Source organism: Condylura cristata, unplaced genomic scaffold (genome assembly GCF_000260355.1).
Source record: "Condylura cristata isolate star-nosed mole 26May11 unplaced genomic scaffold, ConCri1.0 scaffold00014, whole genome shotgun sequence".
NCBI classification, from domain to species: Eukaryota; Metazoa; Chordata; class Mammalia; order Eulipotyphla; family Talpidae; genus Condylura; species Condylura cristata.
In genome coordinates this window covers 26,797,258-26,820,573 of record NW_004567115.1, presented here as the reverse complement: position 1 = coordinate 26,820,573, position 23,316 = coordinate 26,797,258, and the positions used below count along the sequence as shown (strand labels likewise).

General features: G+C 43.2%; 1 protein-coding gene across 3 annotated transcripts in view; it reads left to right on the top strand.

The window, feature by feature from the left end:
• The window catches only part of SLC20A2 (solute carrier family 20 (phosphate transporter), member 2), an 83,108-nt gene extending 60,072 nt beyond the window's left edge, over positions 1 to 23,036 (top strand). For 2 of the 3 annotated variants that reach the window (XM_012724955.1, XM_004682284.2), the window contains 6 exons: positions 4,943 to 5,059; positions 9,387 to 9,590; positions 10,629 to 11,220; positions 13,781 to 13,966; positions 15,070 to 15,154; positions 21,564 to 23,036. In XM_012724955.1, coding sequence (XP_012580409.1) covers positions 4,943 to 5,059; positions 9,387 to 9,590; positions 10,629 to 11,220; positions 13,781 to 13,966; positions 15,070 to 15,154; positions 21,564 to 21,728 — 1,349 coding nt within the window. In that variant the 3' untranslated portion in view covers positions 21,729 to 23,036. Of the gene's footprint in view, positions 1 to 4,942; positions 5,060 to 9,386; positions 9,591 to 10,628; positions 11,221 to 13,780; positions 13,967 to 15,069; positions 15,155 to 15,467; positions 15,601 to 21,563 lie in introns of those variants that run through there. The other variant, XM_012724956.1, reaches the window with a different exon arrangement.
• The last annotated feature ends 280 nt before the right edge of the window (positions 23,037 to 23,316 follow it).

The following is a 23,316-nucleotide window of genomic DNA, read 5'->3' as shown; positions in this document are numbered from 1 at the left end:
TGTTCTGTCAGGAATGTCTCATACTCACCGCCCTGAGTCTCTGTCACCTTTGAGTGAGAGAAGCTGCCTTACGTGAGCTGGGGCAGCTGGTGCTCAGCACGTGGCTGGCGTGTGACATCGCCCGCTGCACGTTGGTTCTATCTGTGATCATCCAACATAAGGAGCTTCATCTTTCGGCCCTGTGTTGCCAACATAGGCTGAGTCATACTATCTATTTTTTGCACATGTATTGGTATGGGAAATTTCTTACTAGATGTTTCCCTGGGGGCTTGCCTGGAGGAGAAAGAGAAGAAGGTAATGATTCTGAAGGACCGACCGCTTTGTTCTTCCATTAAGTCAGGAGAGGACTTTGCTAAAACGTCAGTCCCTGGGGAACGGTTCTGGGATTTCCCGTAGGTGAGCCCACATCTTATTTTTTGTGCAAGTATCGAAGGTTCTCTTTTGCCCTTCAAACTAAATTTTACTCATATATATTTTTAGTCCTTGCTTAACATCTCCCATAAGTCTGGAAAGCTAACTGTAAGCAAAGCAATGTAGAGTGAATAGAAAATGTCCTTGTCACCCTTGGTGACAGGCTGAGTTGGGAAGAGTGTCTCTGATAATGACATGGTCCATCTGCTCCTTCCCAAATGTCTGACGCCTGCAGGCCGGGTCTTATTCTTCCTAGTTCCTTTCTTTCTTAGAACCTCTCTGTTCAGCACACAGAAGGCCTCAGACTCAAAAGCAAAGAAGGAGGTTCTCAAACAAGATTGAGTGGCCAGTGGTCATCTGCCGGATTTCAACTTGAAGAGATTTTGATAAATAGCATTTTCCTGCATGGAGATGACTTTAGGGGAGTGTGGGGGGCAGTTTATATGATGGGTGATAGCATTGTGTTTTGATTTCCTCTGTTCCTCCACTCTAAATTATTTTGAAGTTGTTTATATCTTAGGCTTAGTTTGATATGTTTGAATTTGCCTTTGACATAACTTCTTCAAAGACTGAGTTAGTGCTTTAAAAAAGTGTCTTTATATCTTTGTCTTAAAAAAATTTGCAAGAAGCAAAAATAACCTTAGGAATAAAGTGCTCACTTGGGTTAGATACAAGCCTGATGTTATTTTTAATGAAGAAGTCTTCAGTTGTTCGGGACCTGGTTTTTGTTCATTGTTTACAGAAGAATGTTGGAATTCATCACATACCTCTTTGACTAGCCAGCAAAGATCACCTAATTATATACACTAGTTCCTCCTGTCCCCCAGAGGATATAGTCCAGTTGCGCCAGTGGATGCTAGATCTGTTGAACCCAGTGCAAACTGTTGTTTCCCATGCATACAAACCTATGATGAAGCTGAATTGATAAATTAGGAATAGTAAGAGATCTGATTAATGATGAAGCTTGGTAATAAAACAGTACAGTTATAATAGTGTCCTGCAATGAGTCATGTGAATGTACTCCCTCTCAAAACATCTTGTTGAAGGCAATCTTTCCAGATAGCCACAGGTAATTAAAGTCGCTCACAGGTAAAGAGGGAGTACAGTAACTTCTAAGTCAAATGAGTGGTCTCTAGACCAGCAGTATCAGCATCCCTTGGTAACCTATCAGAAATGCCAGTTCTCAGGGAACCCCTAGCCCCATTGAGTCAGAAGTGTCGCAGTCTAGCTACCTCTGTTTCACTGGGCGGTGTGGAGTGAGCCCTTTGGGCAATTCCAATACACGGTAGTCAGAGAACCACTCTTGAAACCACCTGTCACCCTAAATATGGCTATCTTATTATGGTTATAAAGGAGTGCTCCTAATAGTTCTACCTAGCAACCTTCAATCACTCTTTTACCAGCAAATGAATTCTCAAACTTAATCAGACCTACTTCTGGCTGCCCCAGGCAGTCTGTACCTGAGACAGACCACCCTCTCCTTCTCTCCCTCCCTCCTCCTTCCTCTTCTCTCTCCTCCTGCCCTACCTGCTCCCCCTCTTCTTCTCTTCCTCCTCCTCTGATGGGTAGGGGTATATGGGAGCTAAAGTCTTACTGTCTTTACAGAAGTTTTATTCATTTTATAAACTCTAATAATGATTCTACATATGAGAAAAGTCTACATAGAAGTGCTTATAAGGCATTCTGTTTTCTTCTTCCCTGAGTCACTTCACTGAGTGTGATCTTTGGAAGATTTGGAATTGAATTATAAAGATACTTGAGGTTAGAGCTACATCACTATTGATCTTTGCTGTTCAGGAGATGAAAGGGACTTGAGATGAAGGCTGCTAGCGGCCGGCGGAGGGCTGGCATTCACGGCCTAGCCTTGGCTCCTGGCAGCCACTCTTGGCCTAAGGAACTGGAGCAATTCAAGCCGCGTCCTGCGTTGCCTGTCCAGAGTGAAGTGACACACCATGCTTTATTGCCAACTCGAGGTGTAATTACTGCAAAACGATCTGGTTTACACAGGAAGACAAAGTACTTTTTGTCCAAAATTTTGTTGCATATAAGTCAACCTTCAGTTTGCAGAAGGAAAATGTTTTCCCTTGGGCTGTACACCATTTCTATTGCTTTCAGGTGCCGAATATTTCTGTTTAATTATTTTTATCCATGAAACTTGATCTCTTCTATTTAATACAACTTGGAACTAAATGGCATCAATAACTGTCAGTTTGCATTTCATGAATGAGGCTTTAAAAGTAAATCCTTGTGTTCTTCAGATGTTCTATTAAATTACTAGATTGCTGAAATGATTCAGTAGGTCCGAAATTGTCTCCATCTGTTCCTCTCTTCTCTCACTCACTGTCAATAACTGTCCCCTGATTTCCCTGCCTTCTCTGCTCCTTTCCTCCTCCTTGACTTTATTACTCTCTCTCCCACGCATCCTACCCCAGACAATGTGTTTCTCCCCTCCCTTCCCTCTAGTTCCCTGTGACCAGGAAAGTGACTTCAGAGCTCTCTGGCCACTTGAGGTCAGGCTGATGGTAAAGGCAACTGCAATGCCCAAGTTCCAGAAGCGGAGAGGTGCTGGGGCAGAGGATCAGGTCTGATCACTGACCTCTGCTCCTTCCTTTTACTGTCAGTCTGCCACCCTCACGAATCACCGGATGCAGGGCTCAGAGATGGACTTGGAGGCTGGAGGAAGGCGTACACAAAACAGCCCTTCTCTGCTTTTGTTGTGGACTCTGCCCAACATGGACGGAAAAAACAGCATCTAAGAGCAAAGGCGCCCCCTCACTAACAAAAAAAAGTCTCCCAGCAGCATCCAAGGCCCTCGTTTAGATCAGGTTAACACAAGAAGCCAAAAGTGGCACAGTTAACAATTTTATCAACTAGCCCAGGAACCACAAAGGAAAGAAGAAAAACCTCTTCAAAAGCCAAATCCTCACCTGTTGAGACTGGTGTCACTGCCCATGGATTGGTTTGCTATAATCAAGTTATACTCAGTTTGGCAAGAGCAGCTTTCCAGTGAGTCTCCAGCTCTTGTAGGAAGACACTGGTGGGAAGATAGTTAATCTAAGGCCCAGGAGCAAAGTTTTAAATAGTTCACTCCTGAGACCATTCAAAAACTTATAACGACTTATAAACGTGCTATATATTTTAAGAACTTAATATTTACTTTAAAAGTTTACAGTAGAGGCCCTCCCTGGTGGCGCAGCGGGTTTAAGCACAGCACTGAGAATCTGAAGCCGCTTCCGCATGAGTTCGATTCCCGCCTGCCCCGGAGGTGACCAATGGCGTGGCAGACCTCTCCTGACCCGCCCGCTGCTCCCCTCAGCAGTGTACTTCGTCCATCTGCCTGTTCTGCTCCCCACTCTGTCTCTGGTGAAGCCTCTCGCCGCCCCTGAGCCTCTGGCCTGTACCCCAGTTCTGTATGCACAAATAAATAATAAATCTTTAAAAAAAAAAAAGTTTACAGTAGAAAAGTATATGTAGTAAAAAGCCAACTCTCCAGTTTTTCATCTCACCACAGGAGTAACCATTGAATCTTTCCAGAACTTTATATATTGTCACATAGAAGGTGGGAATACAAGTGTGGGATTCTTTCTTCTTTAAACATAAATTCGATTTTGAGACTCTTTCAGCACATACTTGTCTGTCTCATTTTGACAACTGTGTACAAGAATTACTTCACATTTCCACAATGATGCATGTATTCGTTACCTTGCAAAGTTTTACTGTTACTCATAGTCCTATGGGAAGTATTATATCTTCATATTCTTACGCAGGCATCTGTGTTTAAGTTTATACTAACGGTGTGTTCGTAGCCACCAGCAACGAACGATATAAAAAATTCAGCGAGGAGATTTGGATCGTCATCGAGCTAGGAAAATACAATGGCACTAAGCTACATGCGCTGCTGTCCTTTTATTGACTAATGTAATTGCAGCGTACTGTGCATTATTGGATTTTAATGAAAGGTGCTTCTTTGTTATAATTCCCTGAGTTAACACTTCAAAGAAGAATTAAGCTTGAAGGGCAATGTCCTTTCAAAAAGCTTTTCTTTCGAAGCTTCGTTTTACAGAGGTTTGCGTATGTGGTCAGAGTGCCGTGTCCATTTAAAGCCGGGGTGCTGGCTGCTGCAGACCCAAAAGAGGCAGCAGTCAGTGTGGCTGGGCTGCACTCAGACCTCAGCTTACTGCCAGGGGAGGGACAGGCTATTGGGGGAACACTGGCTCTCCTTTCTAGCCACCCTGTCTGCTTGGAAGTTAGCTACTCAGATACTATGTAGATGGTTGTATTCCCAGTTTAATATGGTATTTATGCCAAATTGGTAAATTTTAATATTTCCCTTATTCACCAGTTTACCCACATATTCCCAGGTGTAGTATCTTAAGCATGCACTTTCCAGCCCCCAAAGTACAGCATATTGTTTTTGGCTGAGAGCTGTGGTAAGCTGATTCATTTTAGGCTTGCAGAATGGGAAGTACATGGCTCCGAAGTTGACCTTTCTGCACTGCCTGTGACAACACTCTGTCATTTCTCTCCCCAGTGCTCGGCCTGGTCCTCCCCGTGTGGGCCATAGCGCTCATCTCCTTTGGGGTAGCACTGCTTTTCGCCGTGTTTGTGTGGCTCTTTGTGTGTCCATGGATGCGGAGGAAAATAACAGGTGAGGGCTTCTTGATTCTTCTCATTTACAAAATTGCATCTGACTCCTGAGACTTCACACATCGTAATTGTGTAAACCAATTATATTGGCTAGTGAGGGAAATGGAAGCAAGTAACTCGAGAAGACATGCTGAGATGCACACCTAGGCCTTGTCTCTTCACCCCTCACTGCTTCCTGGCTCGAACCTTTGCTTGCTAACTTGTGGCCCAGGCAAGCAGGGAACTGGGATTCTCAGACCTTCGTGGTAAAATGGGACATGAGACAACCACGTGCAAATGAAGGTCGCTGTCTCCTGTAAAGTTAAACCATGCAGTTACCACATGTCCCAGGAATGCCACTCCCAGGAGTTACATAGCCAACAGAAATGAAAATGTATGTGCATAGATCTTTTAGTCATCTAACCAAAAGCTGTAAATTACCCAAATACTCATTATTAAGCTAACAGGTAGCCAAGTTATGCTATATTTATACAATATAGAAGAGAATGAAGGATCTATAGAAACAGCACAATACATTTCACAGACAGTATGTGGAGCAAAAGAAGCCAGGAACAAAGGAGCAATACTGCATGATTTGGAGAAAATGTGTCTTCAGTAATAGAAGCCACTAGCTGCGGGGTCCAGAGGGAGTTTCAGGAAATGGAGTAAGAAGGGCATGAAGGACGCGCTCAAGGACATGGAAGTGGAGTCTGCCTTCACTGGGCCCGTGGCCTTTGAGTTGCACCCCTGTCAGAAGTCACCTGCTGAAGAGGTATGAATTTTACTCTATGTAAGCTATACCTCCAGTGAAACATTTTTTGAAAAGGAAGGCTGAGAAGTTGCTAGAACTATTTACCTGTCACTGGCAACATAATTGAAATCAGAGGCTTGAGGCCACATGCTATTGTAGGGTTCTCCAAAGAAAGAAATCGTCACTTTTGACCTCACCAAGCATTACAGTCCTACTCCCACTGTGGACATGTCTGTATTTGAAAACCGTATTTCAAAGGCCAAATTGGCAAATGAGGAGATGCAACATGTTTGTTAATTGGAAGAGAACGCTTTTCAAATTGATCTATAGATTTAACACAATTTAAATTGAAATCCACAAATTATGTAGATTTGGACAAGCACCTTTTAAAATGTACATGGAAAGTCAAAGGAACTAGAAATAGGCAACACAATTTTGAAAAAGAATAAAGCTAGAAGACTCATACTTCTTAGCTTACTATCAAGCTACAAGACAGCAATATCAGTGGAGAGATAAACATATAGGATGATAGTAGAACAGAAGAGTCCAGAAAAAGACCTCCACAAATATGGCACAAGCACACAGGCAGTTTAAGGGAGAAAGAGTAGTTTTTACAGAAATGGTAAACAATTAATTAAAACAATTAATCCTTATACCAAGAAAAACATGTATCTAAGCCTTATGCCTTATAAAAAAAATTCACTCAAGATGTATCAGAGACCTAAATGTAAAAGAGAAAACAGTAAAATTTCTAGGCAAAAATAATAAGGGAAAAACCTTTGTGATCTTTAATTAAGAAAAGCATTTTTAAGATGATACCAAAAATATGATTTATAAAAAAAGTCAAATTGTACCTCATCAAAATTATGGCATATTGCTCTGTGAGGAACACTGTTAAAAGAATGAAAAGACAAGGTACAGGTTGTGAGGAAATATTTGCAAATTCCCTCTGTATTCAGAAAATTTAAATAATCTCAGAAATAACCTAGTTTAAAAAAAATGAAAAAACTCTTCATCAAAAAAGGCATGTGAATGGTAAATAAATTTATGAAAATGTGTTCAATACCACTAGTCATCAGGGAAAGGCAAATAAAAAACACAATGGGATAGCATTATCTAGCTATTAGAATGGCTTGAGAGAAAAGTGAGTATGTGACAAACTAAAGCAAATCAAGAATTGCTGGAATTCTCATACCTACTGGTGGGAATGTCCAGTAGGCTACTCACACAGGAAAAATATCTTGACAGTCTCTTGTAATATCCCTTTGCCATAAATATACACATACCCACAGACCCTGGAGAAATAAAAATTTAAACTCATATAAAAATCTGTACGTGAAGCCCTCCCTGGTGGTACAGAGGGTTAAAGCACAGCACTAAAAAGCTAAAGCCACTTCAACATGATTTCGATCCCTGCCCTGGGGGGTGACCACATGGCATGGCAGACCTCTCCTGACCCACCCGCTGCTTCCCTCAGCAGTGTGCTTCATTGATCTGCCTGTTCTGCTCCCCACTCTGTTTTGGGTGAAGCCTCTCATTGCCCCTGCCCCTCTGGCCCATATCCCAGTTCTATATGCATAAATAAATAAATCTTTAAAAAAAATCTGTATGTGAATAATTATGGGCATCAAAAATTAGAAACAATACAGTTTATTCACAGAATGAATGAATCATGGTACATCCAAGTATTAGAATACTACTCAGCAATGAAAAGAATGTAGCAATATGGATGACTCTCAAATGCATTATGCTGAGTTAGAGAAGCCATTCTCAAATTATATATCTTATGGTTTCATGTATGTGACATTTTGCAAAAGACAAAACTATGGGGACAGATTCCAGGTCATCTGTTGTCAACTGTTAGAGAGCAGAAAGAGGGTCTGGGACTAATGGAACCCTTTTATGTCCTGATTGTGATGGGAGTTACCCAAACCTGGATGTGGCTAGAATCAGGATTATAAACACACGCACACTCCACTGCATGCTAAATTTAAAAATCCACATTACTAAATTTACTGTGTAAGTTTAAGAATAAAAAAACATTTTAATATTAAAAATTACATTAAAATTCCATATGAATTGATTAATAGTAAAAAAACACAGTGCAATAATTTTAAAAATACACATTTATTCATTAATTTTTTTTAATCCACAATATCAAACTGAAGAGTGAACCCACACCAATAATGAGCAGTAATCAGCTTCTTTCTTTCCTGCGAAGTGGCCACCTGCTCTCTGCTGGGAATAAACAGCCCTCCTCCATTTCTAAAGGGCACTCGCCTAAGACAAGCCCTCTCAAGCATACTGCTTGTCCGATCTACCCCCTTGGCAGTGGTAAATTATACTTAAATGCTTTGATTTTTATAAAGGGCTTTTCTTAATAGCCAAACTTAAATGTCAAAAGGACCATAAAACATTTGTTTTCAGCTTCAAGCTATAAAGTCACAGGCAGAACCTGACCCTATTCCCTATTCTGGCATTTCAGGAAATGTTGCTTACAGTTCCATATGTTTTGATATTTCACTGTATATTTCTTGTTCTGTTATTTCAAGTACAGACTACTGGTTAAGGCACAGACCAGGGAGCTGGAATACCTGCATTTTACTAGTTGTGTGTAACCTCGCACAACCTCTCTACTTTCTTTTGTCATTAATAGAACATAGAAAATACTATTGATCTCATGTAAGTGTGAACAATTTTCGTTTTCATGATTGTTGTATCTTTACAAGTACTGTCCTCTCATGTGTACTGTCAGCAACTTGAGGTCAGAAATCTAGAAGTACAGTCTTGTTTTCTGCATACGTAGGAGAAAGTTAGTTTTAAAGATCTACCTGATTGCCTAGGCGGTCATGGAGATGACAGAGATGGAGAGTGAGTGTACAGGTGTATCAAGCAGAGGAGCTGAGATATTTCATTTCAGTTCTGAAGGAGAGAACTTAGGAATTTGCTCAGAAAAAAAAACCAAAAAAAACTGCAAATAGCAAGATCATTAAGTCAGCAGCTGCACATGTCAGATTTGATTAAAAAGAATGCTCCTGAGCTCTAAAATGGCTTTTAATAAATTCTTTGTCTCTATTGAAGTCAAGTGTTTTTTAAAGGAAGTAGGAGCTCTCTGTTACTTTTAAGGAAAATGGTTTACTTGTTCCCTAAGATTTGGCGACCTGAAGAAATCTGAGACCAGTAACATTGAATAGAAGAAAACCAAATAGACTATACTAATATGTATGAAGACAAAAAGGGTAAACATTTCAGTCCGTCTGAAGGTAGTCTAAATAAATGAAAGCCTGGCCTAGATGATTGTAGCATTCCAGAAAGTTTACCCTGGAGGGGACCTTGGGGATCAGGCCTAACCCTCTCTTTTTTTGTTGCTTTGGAATGGGGTGACTGCCCGAAGCCCCCATCTTTTCCTCAATAGCTCAGATTTCTGGCTTGGGCTTCCTAGATAATTGCTTGAACTTTCCACCTTCTTATCCCCATATAGCCATTACGTTTTTGTTTCCAAAGTAAGTACTAAAGTTATAAACTTTCATTTTTATATTATTTTTCAAAAGCAAGAATTCTTTTGCAAATTTTTTCCTTATGCCTACATTTTCTTTAGGCAAATTGCAAAAAGAAGGTGCTTTATCACGAGCCTCTGATGAAAGCTTCAATAAAGTTCAGGAAGTGGAGTCCCCAGTGTTCAAGGAGCTACCAGGTGCCGAGACGACTGACGACAGCAGGGTTCCTCTGACGGGGTCAGCTGGGGAGACACCTGGGACGTCAGAGGGCACATCGATGGTAACCCATCCACGGGTCAACTACGGTAAGTCTCAGATGGAGGGTCTGGGTTCACCTCGTGACAGAGGGGGGCTTGAGGGGGTAGGGGACCCAGTGAGGCCTAAGTAAGGTGGTTGGGTTTTAGTGCATGAAAGTCTCCCTATTTTTATGTTTTAAGAAAACCCAGAAGCTAGAGGCTCCTGGACACCATTCAGCCAACAGAGCAGGCTCCTCTTGTCTTGTGACTTTCTTCTAAGTGCTATTTATAGTCTCTGCATCAGCTCCAAGGCCCTCTGCAGCCACTCGCCGGCACATGTGGAGGTGCCTGGCAACCAGAGGGACAGTGGTCTCTCCAGTCCCTAAGAATGCCTTCCTCCTGGAAGATGCAAAGAAAAAGCTAAAATTGGGACTGAGGAGATTGTCCTATTGTAGAATCCCAGAAGCCTCAGAAAACATTCAGACCATCCGGAAGTGTCCTTTGGTTCCCTAATGTTCGTGGACCATGACAGGCCAGCCCAGCCTCCGCCCAGGCTGTCTGGGCAGGCGTCCCACCCCTTGACAAGGTGCGGCCTTGGCCCAATTCTCCACAGGTGTGGTCTTGGATTTGGCCCAAAGAAAGCAGATTAATTTCGCTCCGCTGATCTGACAGGTACCACCTTCGTCGTCACCAGCGGCCTTTTAAGGAGAGACTAAGTCTCCCTCCCACAGTGAACTGGATTTTGTCGCTCATGTGTGAAGTTTTTCTAAAAACCTTATAAGGATTCTCCTTTTCTTGGTTCCTGGGAATGGAAAGTGTACTGTAGTAACTTCAGGAAGATACTTAGAAGAATTTAAATAACCTTTTTAAAATCCAATACTGTTGGATTTACCCCTTTGTAGTATGTTTCCAAGTTTCCTTTTAGATTTGAGCTGAATTATTCTAGGTCCTATATAGTCAGTTTGGAAAATAAAGCCTGTGGGGACAATTCTAAGTCGTCCCCATCCCGCCTTCCGAGATGACCACCATGAAGTGGCAGGGGGTACCTCCTTCCAGCGCCGTCTGTATTCGGGAGGCTCCCAGATCTGACCTTTGTCCCCTTTTCAGGAAGGGCGTTGTCCATGACCCACGGCTCTGTCAAGTCGCCCATCTCCAACGGCACCTTCGGCTTCGACGGCCACACGAGGAGTGACGGGCACGTGTACCACACCGTGCACAAAGACTCCGGGCTCTACAAAGACTTGCTGCACAAAATTCACACAGACAGGGGCCCCGAGGACAGGCCCACCCAGGAAAACAACTACCGGCTGCTGCGGCGGAACAACAGTTACACCTGCTACACGGCGGCCATCTGCGGGCTGCCGGTGCACACGGCCTTCAAAGCTGCCGACTCGTCGTCGGCACCGGAGGACAGTGAAAAGCTGGTGGGCGACACTGTGTCCTATTCCAAAAAGAGACTCCGCTATGACAGCTACTCGAGCTACTGCAATGCGGTAGCAGAGGCCGAGATCGAGGCAGAAGAGGGAGGCGTGGAAATGAAACTGGCCTCTGAGCTCACAGACCCGGACCAGCCTCGAGAGGACCCTGCAGAAGAGGAAAAGGAGGAGAAGGACACGGCCGAGGTCCACCTCCTGTTCCATTTCCTGCAAGTCCTGACGGCCTGTTTTGGGTCCTTTGCTCACGGCGGCAATGATGTGAGGTAAGTGTGCTCACTCACTCAGCAAGGACCTGCGGGGGCCAGGTACTCGTCTGTGTGCTGGCATCCAGCAATGCAAACACAGACAACCAGAACAACCAGGCCCTGCCAGGAAGGGCAAGGGGCCGTGGACAAAAGGATGAGAGACACCCCCGTTGTGCCAGCCAGTGATAAATGATGGAGGGAAAGATAAAGTAGGAAGGGCGGGGACACGCAGGAGGGGGTGGGGTTGCAGAATTGGACAGTTGCTTGGGGAAGGGCTCTCTGAGTGAGATCTGAAGTACGGGAGAGCGCCCCTTTGGAAGGACATGCCTAGAAGAGGGGGCAACAGGTGCAAAGGCCCGAGGCAGGAGTGTGCCAGTTCTATTCTAAAGAGCACTGAGGCCTTAAGGGGCATGCGGGGGGCGAGATTAGCAGGTCCAGAAGCCTGGAGTATGCAGGAGCATGTAGGGATATGTGGAGTCTCTGCTCTTCTTACCAGCAGGGGGCCCTAGACCAGTCACTTGATCTGGAGTCTCTGCTCTTCTTACCAGCGGGGAACCCTAGGCCAGTCACTTGACCTCAAATCTCTGCTCTTTACCAGCGGGGGGCCCTAGGCCAGTCACTTGACCTGAAGTCTCTGCTTTTCTTACCCGCAATGGGGGGGGGCCTACACCAGTCACTTGACCTCCATGGCCTCTGTGTTCCAGTCCTGAAAATGGGCGCAAAACAAATACCAACCTCATCGGGTTTCTATGAGGACTAAGCGGGACGCTCAGGAGATGATAGAGCTTAGAGTAATGACTGTCACGTAATCTCTATCTATACACTTCTTACTATAGAATGATTGTAATTAATTTGTGGGACTAGTGTTTCTGTCCAAATCAGGAAAATAGGCTATTGTTGCACTTATTAGCCTGTTCTATGCCTGTGGGTTTGGGTTTGCAGACATACGCAACTTCATCTCTGATTTCTGTCCTCTGTAAAGGAAGCCTGTCCACCAGACAAGAGACCTGGACTTACTCTCTGCCCGGAATTACATAGGTGTTGCCATGTTCTTTCATTTGGGACATCATGTTCTGTTCTATCTCAGTAATTTTTTGGCGATTCCCAGCCATTATCCCACTTCCTCCTTATCAAGAATTGTTGGTACTCGAAGGTCTGATACTGGCAAAGTGCTATGAATTTATGTAATATTGTAGCCCTCCTCTAAGCTGTGCTTGGAGCTCATAAGGAGTTCCTTCAAAGAAAGGGAATCTGAAGTTAGAAACGTGGTGTTTCTTACAGAGGGTCGCACAGCCTCGCTTCAGGGTGGGTATGAAAACTAATGATTAGCAGTAATATTTGTGGTCCCATAGTGTGGGGCCTGACACATTTGCCCAAAACTGGTAACTAATATGAACGGAAATAGAAGAAAAAAAAATTTTTTTTTAGTTTACTTGTGATTTTTTAGTACTCCTGAAAAATTAATACATCATATGCCTATTAAGATGATCACTATGAAACAGAAACAGAAAATAGCAGCTGCTGACAAGGATGTAGAGAAGTTGGAACCCGGTGCACCGTTATTGGGAATACAGAATGGTGTCTCTGCTATGGGAGATGGTCTGGATGTATATGAGTAGAAATATGAGTGTAGAAATGCGATGTGATCAGCAGTCTCCCTCCTGGGTGTATATTCCAAAGCAAAGGCGGTGTCTCAAAGAACATCTGTCTGTCCGTGTGCATATGCAGTCGCTCTTCCACTGCTGTCTCCAGCTGGCAAGGCCCACGAGAGGCGGGCGGACACTCTGGAGACCAGGAGTCGCTGCATGCTGTGCCCAGGGCCTTTCATGGACAGTCATGCTGTGCAGCATCACATATATGGCCTCACATATTAACTGGGGCATATGTTCCGAGACATCCTAGGTCATGTCGTAGCGTGAGCCCCGACCTGGAGGGGAGCCCATTACATGCCCAGGCTCTGTAGCCCCCCGTTGGGACCACCAGCGTGTGCGTGGCTGATGGGCACGGCGTTGGGTACTGTGTGACAGTGTGAAGGTGCCCCTGTGGCCTAGGTGCCAGCTAGGTTTGTGGACCTGTGTACTTGGTGACTGTGATGTTCGCTCAGGGACAAACTTGCCTCCCATTAGACTAAATGAAGCGTCACTGTACAGAGCTCCCTCCCCTTGCAGTGGAGTTACCCTTCGGTAAGCCCGCCACCACCTGAAAATATCTCTCAGTCCAAAGTGCATTTTCTACACCTGACCTACCCGATGTTATAACCTAGCCTCGCTGATGTCGTCAGAGCACCTCACTAGCCTATAGTTGGGCTCGGCCATCGGATGCAAGGTCTGTTTTGAGATTCAGTGTTGAATAGTGAATTTATTGAACACTGTACTGACAGCGTCGGTTGTTTCCCCTGGGGAAAGATCAACTTTTGGGGAGAGTTTGGGAGATCAAAATTCAAAATTTCCATTGTGGTTTCTGTTGAACATGTACCTCTTTTGCACCATTGTGAAGTTGAAGAATCCTAAGTTCCATTGTAAGTTGGACACTGTCTGCACCTATGTTTGATTAATCTTCCTTTCTCCCCCCTCTCCAGTAATGCCATTGGTCCCCTGGTAGCTTTGTGGCTGATTTATGAACAAGGTGCAGTACTGCAAGAAGCAGTTACCCCTGTCTGGCTGCTGTTTTATGGAGGAGTTGGAATTTGTACAGGTCTCTGGGTTTGGGGACGAAGAGTGATCCAGACCATGGGCAAGGACCTCACTCCTATCACACCATCAAGGTAAGCTGAGGGTGCAGGCCAGATCGGCAGGCTTGTCCTCTGAGGCCACCATGGAGCCCGAATCGATAGACCCCGAAGTCCTCTTGTGCTGCTCTTCTGTCCCAGTCCCCTCAGCCCGGCCATTGGCAAGTGGGGGGACAATGAGGAGTGGTACAGAAGGCAAGCCAGGCCCCCTTCCTCTGCCTGCCACCTACCATCGCATCCCTCAGCCCTGTCCATAGTGGCACATGAGAGGGAGAGAAAATGAGGCAGGAAGACAGAAGGAAGGAGAAGTTGAAGCAGGGTTGGAAGGCAAGAGAAAACAGAACTCAAGCCCCGAGTTCACTCCCACTGGTGGTTTTACCCAGTGTATGGTCCAGAGAGCAAGTGGGGAAGAGGCAAACCCTGACCAGGCCAGGCCCAGGCCAGGCTCCTCCCGAGGCCTCAGCCACTCCAGCGCCACCTGCTGGCTGGGAACAGCACTTCCTGCCACCCTCTGAGGTTGTCACCCTTCTTTGGCCAGCAGCAAGTGGGTGCCCCCTGCCACGCTCTGTGGCATCTGGACACTTCCTCCCTCGTGTCCTCTACATGTTTACGATGTGACCTTACGATGTGTGAAGTTTAGATTTACTGGGTTAAAATACAAACTAAAAACAACTTTCAAAATAAAAATATTTGGAACCTATTGTAAGAAATCTTCTCTCCCTTAAAATTCATTTCAGTGACAAATTCTAAGATTGAGTGATTCTAAAATTAGTAATCTGATGAAAAATCACTTTTTGTAATAATAATAACATTTTAAAAATGAGAATAGTTTTTGCTAGGCTATCTTAGAAATGACTAATTCACCATTTTTTTACACAGCAGGAATTTCTGACCCAGTTACTACAATGTGTGGTTTTTGAAAACATATCAGAAAAACAGGCTATTTAAATCTGTAAATAGTATAATGAAAACTTAGTATGAATTGTGGTCATTATACAGCAGTTTCTTGTTCTGTCTGGCCCAGTCAGCACTCAATAATTGATCCAAAGAATGTTCTGGTGAGCCTTTGGCACCCTGGGGTATCAGCAAGGCTCATACAAAGAGCGCCTGTGATGTGTCTCTTGTGCTCCCTCCCGCAGCGGCTTCACCATTGAACTTGCCTCAGCTTTCACGGTGGTGATGGCCTCCAACATCGGGCTTCCTGTCAGCACCACGCACTGCAAGGTAGGCCCCTGCCAGCCTGTCCTTTCAACAGCCGCTGGGCTCAGTCCACGGTCACAAGTGAATCTGAGAAGAACTGGTAGTACTTTGTATATGGTTGTTTGTGAAAAGGATCATCTCAAGCTGGGTCTGCTGAGAGCTGTTTTGGATGTGGGCATTTGCTTTTCTCAGACTGTCCCTCTCGACCTTTCCTGCTCAGCAGCCTGACACGTTCAGTCTTGCAGACTGCTCTCAGTGCATGCACAGCAAGAGCTTTCCCTCTCGATGTGTGCTTCATACTTTCCACTTGTCCTGTTTCTCTCTCATGTTTCCACAGTGGATTTTGCATTGAAGTCATGTGTGCGCTAACCATATTCGTAGGCTCAAATGGGGGCTTGCCACTCAGTTCCAGCCCATTGAGGGGACTGGGAGTTAACAGTGGAACTAGAGATAAGCAGAAATCATCTCAATGGAATTGTAAGACATGGTTGTTTCAGTTTTTTCCTTATATGATGGTCAAAGTGACTGTGTTGCCATAAATTCTAAGTGAGGGCTGATTCCCAGTACTGATCATGACCAGGGGCCCTGGCATTCCTGAGGGCCGTGCAGGCAGGGGTTCCTTGTCAGGGTGGTGGGAAGTTGGAGCTGAGAAGAATCTTAAAGATGAATGAAAAAGAATCAGGCTCCCCGAGTTCGGGGAATTACTGAGGTCACCCAGGCTGGAGCCAGGACTAGAACCCAGGCCTGATAACCCAGGTTTACCCCATACCTTGGAAGAATTCTAAAACCTCTTCAGTGGGCCTCATATATTAAAAAAAATACTAATTTCATCAAAGCACAAACCACTTCCATACTGGTTCCAGCTTCCTTCATTTTGCCATTCATTTGTACTTGATGTGTGTGAGGCACAGCCAGGCGTGGAGCAGTGACCAAGGCACAGCCGCTGCCCACATTTACTCAGGTTAATAGCTGCAGCAGGGGTGTTTAGAAACAAATACCTAGTAAATGCGAGTGAGTCAGGGTTTCAAATGTGAAGGTCACACAGTATTTTCTGGAATTAAAAAAAGTTGATTTTTTTTGCCTGCTCTGTTTTGTGTGTCGGTGTGTGTGTGTGTGTGTGTGTGTGTGTGTATGTGTGTGTGAGAGTGTGAGAGAGCGCGAGCGTGTGAGAGCAAGAAAGAGGATTCACCAGAGTGAGGAGCACAGCAGGCGATCTACTGAAGTACACTGCTTGGGAGAGCAGTGGGTGAAACAGGAGAGGTCTGCTGTCCCATATGTGGGGTCACCTCCCTGGCCGGGGTTGAACTCAGGCCTTAGCAGTGACAGTGCTGAGACTTAATCCCCCAGGCCACAAGGGAGGCTGTCTTCTGGAATATTTTAACTGCTATCACCTTTAAGACAAAGTGGAGAGAGGTTTCACTGTTTTTTTCATTTTGTTTTTTCATTTGTTGCTATAGAAAACCCTTAATCTCTACTGTAAAAATCACTGCTGTTTCCTGTATAGTCAGGCATTGTGCTTATACTGCGCTCATACATGCAAATATGGCATTTATGCCGGCAGCACGCATTTCAGATTAGCAGCATTAATCCCAATTTTGAAAAAACTGTAGCTTCCAGAGTTAGGCTTCTTTCTCACGATCACACTTCAAACATGTGACAAAACAGAATTCAGACCTTCACCTTTTGCTGGTGCCTCTTGACAATCCATAGTCGCCACAATGGGATTCAGACCAACCTCAGTTTGGCGTGTGGGCAGCACCCTCTGCTGGGTACAGCTGTGAATAGGAACTCAGTGAATCCCCCAAGTGCTTTTGAGGTGAGTGAGTGCTAAGTCTCCCTGGTTTACCAACAAGGAAACTGAAGCTTAGAAAGGCTGAGTGACTCGCTCACAGTCAACAACACAGGGAGTGTGGCCAGGTCCCTGTTCTCCCTCCTCTGGCCTGTGTTGCCCAAGAACAAGGGAAGGGATGCGTAAGTGCAGTCTCCATTCATTCATTGGTTCAGTTACTTAAAAATTACAAAAGCAGCATATGTTCATTCAACTATTTCAAACAACACAAAATTATGGAGTAAAAAGAAACCATCTTCCCCTTTGTTCCACCTCCACTTCCATTTACTGTGCTGTGTGGAAGCCCAGAGGAAGTATGCTGCTGAATGGATCCTTCCCAAGGAAGCGGCTCGAGCTATTTCTCAGGCATACATAGTCTTTTGGGCTGCTTTTAAGTAAGTGTTACACCGCCTTTTTATTATTGCCTCATTTATTGAGGTAATGTTAATTCACAACACCGTACGTATTTCAGGATGATCGGCTCACACCTCTGCCAGTGTGTGTTCCCATAGTGTGCTCACCACCAAACACCGCCACCCTCCGTAATTCAGGTAGCCTCAGTTCTGCTGTCACATCGCAAGGTTTTGCTTTAGTTTGGTTTTGTCTGTTTTGGGTTTTCCATGGCATTATTTCCTAGATTCGATATACATCCTTTTTAATGACTAGAAGGCTAGTACAGATCATTTAGAAAAGTCAAGCCAAGTTTTTTTTTTTTTTTAAGATTGTTGTTTATTCACCTACCCTAATGTACATAACTGACAATGCTAATTTTACTAAAATAATGCTAAAGTTTATAACATAACCTATAAAAATAAGTGAAAAGCATAAAACGCCTATAAAACATTACATTCGATTTCATCCTTGAAAGTCATTTTCCCAATATTTATATGTAAATATATATTACTATAAATATAAAATATTTGCATCCGTATTTATGATATGAGGTGCTAGTAAGGAATTTATATCGTTTATATTCCCCCTTCATGAATAAGTGTGCATCTTATCATTATTCTAAAATATCTTACAAATCCTGTGATAGGCTTTGTACCCTTTGAGCTAGTAAATAGTATGAGAATGATAGTTGATACCTAACTCCCCTTCAGATGGGATCATGGTGGCTGTCATCCGTAAACAGACTTGAAGCAGAGTCACCTTGGCTTCTAGTTTGTCGAGTGTCCTTGGTCACGGACTTTTACAAAGCTGAGGGTCAGAGCCCTGGCTCTTGAGCCACAGTGGAGGGACGAGCAAGTGGCTGTCACGCAAGTCAGATAACCAGGCTGCTGAGAGTCCCCCGGTGCCGTCCCTCCAGCAGTCCCCACTGGCAATATGGGAGACATGTGAGAGCTGCAGGATGGCATTAAGGATGGGGTCCGTTGTGCATGAGCCACAGATCTAGAATGCCCTCCAAAAATCCTAACTGAATCCCATCCAAATCACAATGAAATTGAACTAGAAATTGTATGTTGAGAAAAGTAAGTACCTATTTGGACATTTTAATGCTCTTTTTAAGTCTCAGTTGATTTAAAGGAGCTTAAAAATTGTTTTCCTGGGGGAAAGAAAACACTGTATGCGTGTGTGTGCATGTGTGTGAGGAAGGGTGATGGTAGACAGCTAACCTGTGGCTGTAAAGTGATGCTCAGATGAAAATTCGTATATTTAACTGAACAAAGGGAAAATATTTAAATGGACATCCAAATTTATATTTTATAAAAACTTCAGACAATAGTCTGAGGAAACTATAAGGATATAGTAAATACAGAAGTGAAATAAAAAATAAAGGAAGTGATTACTAAAATAAATGATTGTAAAACAGTATCAAATCATGTCAAGAAAAAGGAGGGAGGGAGATTATGTTAGAAAAGAAAAAAACATCAGAACCACAGGTATATGAGAGAAATTTTAAAGTTTTGTAAGAAACTCTGTATACTTCTGTGCTAAAGATCTGAAAATCCCTGTAATGTGAATTATTTTCTGCAAAAATGTACATGACAAGTTAATATTAACAAGTGACACAGTCAAAAAACTGACCAGAGCAATTGGAAGAAAGGGAGAGGACATTCTCCAAACACAATTATAGACTGAAAGGGCGAAAAAAGGAGGCAGCACCACTGACTCCAGCTCCTGGTAGATTCATTCATTCATCTTTCCACCTTAAAAAGAGACAATTCTCACATTGTACAAACTTTCCACAATGCAGGAGAAAAACCCAAAATAAAACAGGAAGCTCCTTAATGTCGCCCCCTGATTTAAAATACAGGCACTCCTTAAGAGACATGGCAGTGTGGGTTTTAGCCCACCAGCATAAAGAGAATCTCACTTTAAAGCAAGACACATGAGATTTTGGTGCATTTGAAAGTTGCAATTACATTATACTGTAGTCTATTCACTGTGCAATATCATGTCCAAAAATGAAACAAAACAGTACAGTGCCATAATTTAGTAATATTTTATCATTAACCATTATCTGAGCCTTCAATGAGTCTTGATCTTTTTGAGGTACAGGGTCTGGTAAAAAACAAAACAAAACAGTACCTACAAAGCCAAATAATGCAATGTACAATATAATGAGGTATGGGCATATCACAGACAATAGAAGATACATTTGTATGTGAATATTGATTATAAAATTATAAGATGCTAATAAATTATGTCAGCAGTATTGCAAAAGGACATCTCAGCAAGCCCAAATTCTTCCAGATTACCAGATAGAAGACTGGGAAGAGAGCATGTTCATCACCCACACTGCACCTCCACAGCGCTGGATTCTTGCTTAAAACGTATTTAAAGGCAATTAATTTGACATTTCGTCAACACATACATCAGGACATACATCAGGACAACTGAAAACCTGTGTAAGGGATCATCAAAATGATTATTTAAAATCTTCAGCTATGGCCCTCCCTGGTGGCGCAGCGGGTTAAAGCACAGCACTGAGAAACTAAAGCCACTTCCGCATGAGTTCGATTCCCGCCTGCCCTGGAGGTGACCACATGGCGTGGCAGACCTCCTGACCCGCCCACTGCTCCCCTCAGCAGTGTACTTCATCGATCTGCCTGTTCTGCTCCCCACTCTGTCTCTGGTGAATCCTCTCACCGCCCCTGAGCCTCTGGCCTGTACCCCAGTTCTGTATGTACAAATAAATAAATCTTTAAAAAAAAAAAAAAAAATCTTCAGCTATAGCCAGTGCACTATATGAGCTTGATAACTCTACAGAGCAGTTCCTATAGAACATGCCAAACAATCGAGCTTTTTCTACTGCATAAGGATTAGTTAGTAGAGAAAGCTTGATTGCATGTTGAAGGAACCACGGAACAGGGTTGTCAAACTCATATAGAGCACTGGCTTTCTCTACTAACTAATCCTTATGCAGTAGAAAAAGCTCGATTGTTTGGCATGTTCTATAGGAACTGCTCTGTAGAGTTATCAAGCTCATATAGTGCACTGGCTATAGCTGAAGATTTTAAATAATCATTTTGATGATCCCTTACACGGTTTCCAGATGCTGTCCTGATGTAAGGAATTGCTAGGTAATCACTGCTTGTGTTGACAACATGTCAAATTAACCGCTTTTAAATAAGTTACTTTTTTTTTTGGTGTTGCAGTTTGTGTCCGTAAGCCATTTAGTGTGTTAGACCTCTGTGGTTAGACCTTGATTGCTTCAAAACACCTCTCCTGCTTGAACCTCACTGATAGCTGCTGGTAGTGAAGTATTTGAGGGTCAGAAGAAATTCACAATGGCCAGGGCACCTGCCAGCTGAACTTCACTGGAGATCCAGTAAAGTGTAGATGTTACAGGGCTTCTTGCTTAATGGTTTCCATTTTTAGGATACCTAACATGTCCCTTTTTCTTTTAAAAATATCAACAAACCTTAAAATGAACTTTGAAACATTTTAGGAAAGTATTTGAATCAGTGTTCATCTTCTGATTTTCAAGTACCTGTAAGTTATCATTTTGTGAAGCATGATGGACTGCTTAAATCCAGTAATAGGTATAGTTTCATTTTAATTAAAGCTAAAATGCTGCAAGGATGCAAGGCAGTTTGAAGGTAGCAGAGAAAACCAATTTAAAATCAAGAGGCCTGAGTTCTAGTCCTTACCCTGCTGTGATTTACAGTATTCCCTCTGACCCATGCATCCGGGGTGTTTCACCTATTGTAAAATGAGTGAAGTGGATTAGATGTTCTCAGTTCTCCAGCTCCAACATTTTACGACTTCGTTATTCTAGTACGTTATAGCCTTTTCATTTCATAATTAAAGCAGGTTCACGTTGCAATAAGCAGTAACCTTCGTGAATATGTGAAACAAGGACTTCATAGTTTCTAAGATGCAGTGTGAAGAGGAAACATTTAATTGATTTCACTCAAACAGAGCAGGATACAAATAGAAAAGTCCATCGAACGACAGACTGACTAGACTAATCCTAAAGTAATTATTTCTGAAATCTAAATGATTTTTTGTTATTAGCAAATTTGAGGGAAAGAATTGCTTATTTTTATAATGTAGTCGATTTTTGAGATGCCAGTTTACATCAGTTGCATGTACGTTTTGTACCTCACATTGTATCTGTGGGCCTCTCTTTAATTAAAAACGTCTGTGCTCCTACAGGTGGGCTCTGTGGTGGCCGTGGGCTGGATCCGCTCCCGGAAGGCTGTGGACTGGCGCCTCTTCCGCAACATCTTTGTGGCCTGGTTTGTGACTGTCCCCGTGGCTGGGGTATTCAGTGCTGCTATCATGGCTCTTCTCATGTATGGGATCCTTCCCTTTGTGTGACCTTCCAGCCAGTAACTAAGGAAAGGGGTGGTCTGGTGTGGGGCTGTGTGGGAGGCCTGTCTTGCCCATGTTCTTTCCACATGATCCCATACCACACTGCCCACCTAGGCTGTGGGGTCATCCTTCAGCGCTAATTTAACTACTGTACATAATCATGTGCATTAAACTGGTATCTTGGTGATATAACGTGGTGCAGTTACTTATATATTAAATATATATTATACACATAGAATAGGTAGCATTATTTCATATTCAGACTGGGAGTGGAGATATTTGCCTAGAGTACTCAACAAATCTTTGTACATAATGATTTTAGTGGCAAATTTTAAGAACTTTTTAGAAGGAAAATACACATTGGTATTTTTCCCATTGAATATACTGTAAGATAAGTGAGTTACAGATGGATGACGCATTTGGGAAGGTGTACACACGCTACTGCTGAATAATACTGGAACAGGAGTTCACAAGTGCTTTCACTGAAGAATCTGTTTATATACTGTGTATTGATTATTATGTAATATATCATAATTGCTTCTGTAAATACTTAAAACTGTAATTTTTTAATGGTGTGCTTCCCTTACCCTTTTTTGATCAGAGAATTTTGGAAAGTACCAAAGAAGCAGGGGAATAGTTTGCCAGTATTATATTTTCATATTGTGTGTTTCCCCTTCTCATTAATCCTACCATTAACCTGGAGGTAGCTAGGCTACCATGCCGTGGCTCACCAGAGCAGTAGAGTGTGGGGGGTGGCACAGCCCCCCATGCTGTACAAGGCCCACTTTGAGTTCCCTACCCCACCCCACCCACCACCTCTGCCACTTGCCAGACAGTGGTCAGCCCTGCAGTGACCCTTCATTGCTGTCAAGGGTAGAGAATGTACAGCATAAGGACACGTGGTCAAGCACTACATACCAAGTCCAGTTGAAATTTCCTCCTCTCTTCCTCCCCTGCAGCCTGAACAGCAGAATTTGTCTCAAACATTGAAGCAAGTGCTTTAAAATTCCAGGTTATCTGGGAGGGGGAAGAGTTGGGATCTTAGGCGATACACTGGATTTGAGGATTTTTGGAGGCCTTTACTAAGCTGACAGCTTGATGCTCTACTGTAGTCCCACTGGATTCTCTTCTTTGTTAATAGCGGGAGGGAGGAAGTATGACTAATGTTAGAGCCTGAAACTATGGAAATGCTGCTAAAATTTTTATATTGACAAACATTTTCTCGGTACTTCATTGTGATTTTTCATTAATCAACCATATTAAATTTATAATAAAAAATGTCCCTCAAAAACGTTTGCCTCAGAAGTTTTTCCTCTAAATGTGTATAATGTATAGTGTTTCTTTCAGAGTTTCCATAAAAATAAAAGCTATAATTTGGTTACTTTTGGTTTTTGAGTATTTTTTTCTCATTTACTACTATTACGTATTTGTGTAGAAAATATATACATGAGCATGAAAAGGTTACGAATGAACCCCAGAGCAACCTCTAGCCATCTCCTCTCTCGGCAGCCTTGAGCTGACGAACACCTAACCAGAGTGTGTCCACTGCGTGGGTTTTGTTAAAGGAGTGTCCCTGGGGCCCAGCCAGTCTGGC